Source organism: Leptodactylus fuscus, chromosome 10 (genome assembly GCF_031893055.1).
Source record: "Leptodactylus fuscus isolate aLepFus1 chromosome 10, aLepFus1.hap2, whole genome shotgun sequence".
NCBI lineage: Eukaryota > Metazoa > Chordata > Amphibia > Anura > Leptodactylidae > Leptodactylus > Leptodactylus fuscus.
Genome location: NC_134274.1, coordinates 17,620,036 through 17,628,612, shown reverse-complemented (window position 1 = coordinate 17,628,612; position 8,577 = coordinate 17,620,036). Strand labels below are relative to the sequence as shown.

The following is an 8,577-nucleotide window of genomic DNA, read 5'->3' as shown; positions in this document are numbered from 1 at the left end:
CACACAAGACCTTAAATAGTGTAATAGACTTGTGAAATAGACCCTAGTAACAAGTGGTTGACTCCAAAGTCAGCTCCAAAATGAGTTTCTACTGGGACCCATTATTGTACGCACTTGGTGGATCGGTCACCCTGGGAATCACACACGATTATTTTTATATTCGGAAGTCATTCAGTGACACAGACTTTACAGCACTGACAGTTTTTATTGAATGTTTCAATGCAGGAGACATTAGTTCAGTTGTGATGGTCTGTTCCAATGAGTAGAGACCACCGGTGGACTTTGGAGGTTTTGGTCCACAATTAATGTTGTTCTGTCTGCTTAAACCCTGTGAGAAAGAGAAAATCATCATAAAATCAGTATTTGCTCATATAAGGTCACTTTCTGTACCATATAGTGAACACACACAGTAAATGATTGTTTAGCGACCAGACATTTGACGTAGACCTTGTTCCATTTTGCTCTGGGTCAACATTAATACATTCAGTTTATTCTCTTGGCTTTGCATTCTTCAGCCATAATAACACAATGCATCATGTTTATCGTTTTGCATAGTGCATGTTGGCTTCATGATGTTGAGGAACCATGGAGGGCCAGATCTCAAAGTATGGACCTGGCTATTAGTCCAGAATGGTGGACTATAGTACATGGGCCTCTGTGACCGGTACATTATAGAAGCCTTATCTATTCCGGGTATCTATATCCCTCCTGAATGGTAGTCTCATGAGTTGCTGTCACAGTAGCCTCGCATGGAATTCTGCATAATTGTATCAAGGTACCTCATAGTTTCCCCAACACAACAAAGGCCATACAAGATCAATCTCATCCCTACTATTGGTAAGACGTTGGCACTTAACGCAATAACGCTGCAAATTGTCTTTCGAATTAAATGTGACACTTAATGTTTTTGATATAAACTTAAAAAAAACAAAACAATATAATAATAGCAAATTTGACGCAAAGTTCACATCTGCGCTCGGGTCTCCATTCTTCGGGTCCACTTACGGACCCAAAAAAAGGTAATCCAATCCGCTTTAAAAGTGGTTCTCCACAAAAAAAACTATGGACACCATAGTCTACAATGGGTCGAGTTTGTAGACTATGGAGAGAAAAGTTGTGCATCTTTCAAGCGGAATGGAGGATGCAATCTCCGAATGGGATGCAAGTGCAGAGGTAAATCCAGACTTGTAAAGGTGGATTTTGAAATTTTACAAAGAATTCCAAAAACAACTAAAAAAAATAGGGAAAAGTTCTATAGGGAAATTGTGAAGTCTAACCATGATGGAAACACCACGGGGTTCCGTGGATGCTGGAATCGAAGCAGCAGCCTTTCTGTTCACATTCCTCCTTTGAAATATTTGGGCGACCACAATCGGATCTCTCTCTGGGGTTTACAGCACAATGAGATACAGCTGAGAACACAAAAGTCATTAGGGTTTATGAATATTGTGCAAATTTTAGGCAGCCCTTTATAAAGGTGTTTTAAAACCAAATTAAATTACATTGAATAATAATAAAATTAAATTACAATAAACTTCCCCTTTAAGAGTTGCCTTAATCTGTTTTTTAAAAATTAAATAGTTCAAATTTAAATAAATTTAATTTTTGAATAGATTTTTAAGTTACAATCACAATGGATTAGCTCGTCTTCTGGCAACAAAATATCACAGGGGAAAGTCTTGAAAACTGGTGCTAAGCACGAGCCAAGGAGTTGTCCATTTCACCAATCTGATGGCTTCATTATTTTCTCAATGGACACCTTAGAAGTGAGATCTAGAGTAGGATTGGTTGCTATGGATAATTGCTCTAATTTTAATATATTTCCAGATAGGAATGAGTTTTCTATAATCTTAAGACCCGATCAGATCTAAATATAAGCTGGACACCATTTTACTAATGGTATTCCAGAACACAGTGCCAAAAATGAATTCGGAGTTCCTTTCTTACCTCCATGGCAGGGGGCATTGTACTCAACCACGGTGTTTAAATCTGTAACAGAAAGATAATATAGATGTAGCAGGAGTGTGAGAGTCACCGATTATATCATTGCTAACCATATATTGCTATATATAGAGCCCTCTCATAGTATAGTTACTGGAACACAGACTAATGAATGTAGAATTATCCATAAGATCAGATAACTGAAGCCTAATGTAACCAATAATAGATGGCCATCATTGTGGAAGAGTAGAGGGACCGTCGTAGAGAAGGTGAGGAAGGGGTTAAAGGCACTATCCCATTTGGGCAACTCCTTCATGGAATGATTGTGCCAGTGATCGGTCCGTCTTCTCTAACCCCCAATAATCAGATATGATCACTGTGGGAATCTTTGTACAACCATTACATCGAATGAATGGGTGTCCATAGAGTACATTGCCATGTTGAGTCCTTCGTAGCAAAACGCTGTCAAATAGTTCATTTTGGAAGGTCAACCTAATCACATGGGAATCTGATATCTTACCCATTAAAAAAGGTTTTCTAGAATTTTCCATATCGATAAATGACCCTACCCTGTTATATTTGGAGGACATACCTGGAATATAGTAGTCAATGACGACGACACTGGCGGGCTGCAGATTCTCTACGATGGATTCTTGTTCCAGAGACAAGTGTAATCTTTGAGTTTGATGAGTGAGCTGGAGAAAACAAGGTACAATAAACCATTTCAGGAAGCCAAACACTTTGGAGAAGATAAACCAGATCTACTCGAGGACATGAAAGGTATCGGAACGGTATTTCACAAGGAGGCAGGAACTTGTAGCAGCATAGATAACTATAATGCTAGGGTTCACTCTTCTGGCCTACTCTTCATACTGGTAAATTGGGATGTGTGAATGTAGCCTAAAATCTCACTTGGATTCCACCACCTTGTAGGCTTAGTTCATACAGTAGAACAGGAGATGTACTATCATGATAAAGACCATGTATTACTTACGTGCTCCATATAAATGGAAATCTTCTTGGCGGTAACCTCTGTTCTGCTCACTGCCGGGGTCTCCTCCAACTATAAATGACCATATAACCAGATTACCAAAGTCATATATACAATAGAGATGGCCACAACCAAAAGAAGTCCATGGCTCATCCACAACTAGACCTGGCTCTCCACTGACTACTCTTGTGACCAATGTGGCACCATGCTCCTTTGGTATCACTTCCTCGATTCTTAAGTGTAGAAACCTTTCTCCTTATGTCTTATTGTTTACCCAGTTGTTTTAGTAAATTGTTATTCTACGATGTTGTTACCCCCATAACTATAAAGTGCTATAAAATATCAGCTGACTAGTTGTAGTATATACTGCTTCCCTTTCTATTAGCTGTATAAGGCTATGGTCCCACTGGCATTGGGTGACCGGGGACTCTGTCCCCCATTCTGCTTAAAATATGCAAGCAGAACTTTTCTCTCCATCGATTTTGGGCAGAAACCGGGCTAAAACCCGATGGACCCCCATTATAGTCTATGGGGCTTGAGGTTTTCTGTGAGTAACCGCTTTTTAAGTGGATAGAGTTTCCATTTTTCATATCCCCAAGTGGACCCAAAGTATAGAAACCCGAACGCTAGTGTGAACCTAGCATAATATATTTTTTACATTGCCACTTTTTATTATTATTCTTTCAGAGGAATTGTGTGAGGGCTTAGTTTTTGCGGTAAGACCTGATATTTTTAATGGTGATGTTTTGGGGAACAGAAGACTAGCTTAGAAAGTCTATGGATCAGTCAATGGGTTACGCTGGTTATACACATTAGTTAGCTGTCGGCTAAATACTCATTTGGCGCACCGCTTTTACCCAATACCCTCATACACATGCACACTCAGCTTGTTCTGAATAGGTAGATGGAGGAAAGCAGCTAAGTTGCTCAGGACCAAAAGGATGGGACGCTAGAAATCCTTATCTCACCCCACATCTGTTGTTGAGCATGTTCAGGAGGACCCCATATATAGATGGTCGGCCATTCCTACACACGTTCAGCTTACACACATTGAATGTATATGGCCACCTTGAATGGGTAACGTACAACAAACCTTCCCATAGTCACATCTAAACTCCTATGACCAGTTCAGAGAGTTCACAGTCTGTTTTACGATTCTAGATGATGTTCCTTACCTTTTTAATACTGCTTTTATTAGGAATATATCCTGAAACAGGTTCGATTAGGATCACCACCATGTTGGTTTTTTCTCGCTTTCCAACATATCTACAAACAATGGATATCTCCGATTATTTATATGAATAATATATGAAAACTGGTCGATCAGTGGCATGGTACACAACTGAACCACAAGTAGTAGCTCTCGTGGCTGTGTCATGTCTTCTATGATAGAGGAGGAGATGCTGATCTTGGAGATGTACCGTCTTCATTGACTGTCAGAACTCTTAGAGAAAACCTGCCTTGACCTCAATGATACAGATTGTAAGAAAGGATCAAACTTGTGTAGTGTGAACAGTCCTATACCTATATGGTAATAAGAAATTGTATCTCACCGGACATCTATTTGGACATCAAACTTCATGTGTGATTCATGCGAGCAGGTAGATGGAACTGCGCTAACGTTGACGGAGAAGGGTCCCGTCTTGGATTCCTCAGGATGAATATTGTAATGGTAGTGTGTCTGTAAAAACAAGGCTCTGATATTAGAGTAAAACTGACAATCCCTACAAGGTAACACAAAATTAATTGGACTCTTTCATTTATATCTCTTATATTCCTAGGTTACAATTCCTCATCCATGACTTATTTTGCCGTAACAACTTTGCTGTACGCTACATATTACTCAGTGTTGCATACTTTCAGATATTCTTTCATATACTTATTACAGTATGTCTATTACCAAAACGTATTTGATGGAGAGGTAAAATATTAAGGAGTTTAGTTCTTTCTCTTTGGATTTCTGTTGTTCTTTCACAGACCTAATACGGGAGAATACTGCTCTAGTCTAACCAGCAAAACAAAAACCGAAACCTCATGGGCCCATTACTAGTCATTGGATTCTCTGAGGCAAACCAAGCAATTTCTAAGGACCCCTATTCCGAAAGGGCAGTGAAGGAGTTAATTTTAGTATCCTTGGTGGTATAAGAAGGGACTGGCTACATAAGACCCTTTGCTCTAGAGCAATCAATGGGTTCATTTTAGGACCCTTGTGGTCTAGAGAAGATAAGGGGTTTCATTCTGGATTTTGGTAGTCCAGGGTAGTGAAGAGGCTAATGTCGTAATCCCTGGTGGCTTACATGGGTCACATTTAGTTACTCTGATGGTCTCAAAAAGTAAAGTAGTATATTTAAGGATCTCTGGTGGTCTAGGGGAGTGAAGGGCTTACATTCAGATTGTTGCAATCACATGCTTATCCCTTATCTTGTGGATATAAGGTGAAACCCATGCAAACCACTGCTCCATTGACTTCTAGTGAATAGAGCAGTATTCATGTTTTGGTACTATTGGTCTATTCACCCCAGAACCTCGAGTTCCTCCAATTACATGAGGTCTCAGTGATTGGGCTCCCAGCTTTCAGGCACTTATCCCTTGTCTTAGACATAGGGGTAAGTGTTATTCATGGGAAAACTCCTTTATGAGGGGTGTCTGTGTAGAGCCAACCTGTCTCTGAGCAGAGGGAGCTTTTAAGCTATTTGGCTGTGCAGCACAAAGGGAACAGTAGCTGCAAAGCTAATATGCCTGCCCGGTCTACAGGACAGGGTATACGTGTCAGTTTGCTGGGGTTCCAATCTGTAATCTCTGGCAGTGCCCGAAGCCCCATGGGAGTGAATGGAGCAGCGATCACAGGACTTTTGGTGCTCCATCCTCTTGATCACTCGGGCACCTAGTAATTGGACACTTATCCCCTGACCTGTGGATAGTGGATAAGTGTCCATAGTGGCACAACCCCTTTAATGAATTCAGTCACCCATCAAACTTAATTTTTTGCCTACAAAATGTGTGGAACTCAATGAATACCATCCCTTAGAGCAAATCATCATACCTGCACTAAGGCCATTCCTTCTCCTTTAATACTAATGTCATATTCTCCAGGGGTTTCTGGAAGGTCAACTTGGTGTACAAGAAGACCATCTCCTTTATGTAAATCAACAGTCTTCACGAAGCCAGACTTTGACTGAATTGTTACTGCTGAATCTCCCTTCTTGTAGTCGATGAGTTTGGCATATTTAGCCAGAGCTTGAAGAGCCAAGGTTGAGTCCTACAAGGAAGATAATGGTGAATAACTTGTGTTAAAGTAGCAACCAAGACAGGAAACTTATGTATCCTATACTGGAAAGAAAGTTGTCTTGTTGACCAGAAATATGAAGCTGGTTACTTAATATGGCTGCCATGTGGGCCTACTGAGCCAATATTAGACAGAAGAATTCTATTTGGTGTATTGGAAACATGGGAGCTCCAGGTATTGTGTGACGTTAAGATGTGGGTGGGCAACCAGCTTTGGGCTAGACAGTTGTAAGGGTTTCTTTGAGAACAAGACACTACCTGAGAAGACTGGAAGCCTCCGCGGGAATTTTGCTGGCTCACTATGATACGGGCAATTTCGGCACATTCTTCCATATGTTTGGAGTATGTTGTCTTGTCATGAAGCAAGGTTAGAAGAATATATGATGGTGTCTCAAGTTCATGTCTATGGTGAGGGTTTGTATCCCAGCGCTTTGTTCCATCTGTATAGGAAATATAAAGAGTAAAATATCATTGAAATCAGCACAGGTCAATATAACAGGTCATTTCTTAGTAGGCACTCCAACCAATTTTTCCAAAAAAGAGTGGGTCATGGCATGTCATTCCTCTTGATGCAACACAGCCATACTACTGCCAGCATTGAACACCAGTTTTAATACAGGTGCCCTTGTGACTCATGTATTGGTCTTTTAGATTCAGTGCTGTATCCAAACCCAAGTTTTCGTCTGGAAAAACTGAAAACAGAAGGCATTGGCGATCCCCCATTGTAGTGACCCGTTGTAATGAATTATATCTAAGATCAATGTACAATGGACTGTCTACTTCTTATCTCTACGTATACATGCGTCAAACCCTCTTTGAGGGGATGCAGTGAAAAGGTCTTTAAGACTTAATGGTTGAAGAAGAGGACATAGGGCGAAAGGGAAAGGGCGAAGGCCTGTTACGAGAAAATCCATAGAGGAGGTATTTTGGAGCAGTGCACATATCACTGGAGTTCCATTGATATGAGTTTAGTAGGGGTGCCCCTTCCGGACAACCACTTCGTTGAGAATGGAGAGCAGCATTTGGATAGGGGAATACGTTGCTTTGGTGGACAACTTCTCTAGGTAGGAGATAACAATTGTGGGCAGCCTAGTTGTCTTGCAGCACCGGGTCCTGGGTTCAGACCTTTGTGATAGAAATCACAAATTTTTATCTACAGCATTGCACAATAATCATCGGAATCAAACATTTGTCCAAGATATGGTAGGTCCTCCAGAACAGACCATACTCTTTGTAGACACCATCCGCTGCAGCCTAAAGATGAGGAAACTCAACCCCTCCCCTATACTAACCTAAGCCCTTTAAGCTTCAATACCCGCCTCTGTCACACTCATTTGGACATCTCTATGGCAGATATTGTAGTAAAGACATTACTGTCTCATTGTCTGGTTGATCTGTAGTGACCTCCACCAATAATACACTGATAGCCAATCCTAAGGATACATTTGTAATATTGCGGAAAGCCCTATTAAGTTAATAACTATTAGTAATAAGAGTCCTATTGTCTCACTTATTGATTATAACAGCTCACAATTCATTACAGTAACTTTACCTTTCTTTATGGCTTTCTCGTCCAGTTTCTTCAGAACACGATCTCTTAGCTCATGGTCTCCTGATAAGGAGAGGGCATAGGCCAGAAGAGCCTGAGTGTGTGCCACTGTAACAGTGTCCACTGATCTCCTGAGACAGCCCAGGGCATCTTCCACCATACTTCCCTATATATGATATAAACAATACAACAAATACATATGACTATACGGTCTATAAGATTGAAAAAAAAACAAAACAGTAGCTTACACATGAAGGGAAGGGGCTTATGAGTAAAGCATAATTCCTTTCATGTGAATGGGGCTTTCTGTAGACAAAAATTGTGAAGGTCCCACCGCGCTGAATCAGCACCGCCACCCTTCATTGTTATTGAATATGGGGGGTCTATTATTCCTGTGTGCTACATTGTATATAAGTAATGCTAGTGATGCTTTCATGAGTTGTAGACTTTTCCTTGCCTTCCACTGATTGACAGCCTTCTCTCTATGCAAAATAAGAGGGAGAAAGCTGTCAAATAGCATGAAGAGGGAACCCAAAGGGTGGGATTGAACCTGCATTTAATGAATACATTGGATTTCTTGCTTACAGTACTACTACCAATAAGAAAATAAAAGAGAATTTTGAGCATCAGACAAAATCAGAAGATCACAACCTCAATATTACCGAGGTTGCTATGTTCTTCTGACACATGGTAACTCATAGAGGTGCAGAAGCAAAAATGTCTGTGAGCGCATTATCTGGCAGTCAATGATTTCTCACCAAGAAGTACACTACCCAAAAGTAGCCTCTTTGTGGGACAGTAAGAGAAACAC

At 40.6% G+C, this 8,577-nt stretch overlaps 1 protein-coding gene across 1 annotated transcript in view; it reads right to left on the bottom strand.

The window, feature by feature from the left end:
- Positions 1–201: 201 nt before the first annotated feature.
- The window catches only part of LOC142183586 (pregnancy zone protein-like), a 33,426-nt gene continuing 25,050 nt past the window's right edge, over positions 202–8,577 (bottom strand). The window contains exons 26-35 of the mRNA XM_075258719.1: positions 7,770–7,932; positions 6,476–6,657; positions 5,976–6,191; positions 4,486–4,613; positions 4,108–4,198; positions 2,936–3,004; positions 2,534–2,636; positions 1,948–1,989; positions 1,278–1,412; positions 202–328 (exon numbers count right to left, since the gene is read on the bottom strand). Coding sequence (XP_075114820.1) covers positions 303–328; positions 1,278–1,412; positions 1,948–1,989; positions 2,534–2,636; positions 2,936–3,004; positions 4,108–4,198; positions 4,486–4,613; positions 5,976–6,191; positions 6,476–6,657; positions 7,770–7,932 — 1,155 coding nt within the window. The 3' untranslated portion in view covers positions 202–302. The remainder of the gene's footprint in view (positions 329–1,277; positions 1,413–1,947; positions 1,990–2,533; positions 2,637–2,935; positions 3,005–4,107; positions 4,199–4,485; positions 4,614–5,975; positions 6,192–6,475; positions 6,658–7,769; positions 7,933–8,577) is intronic.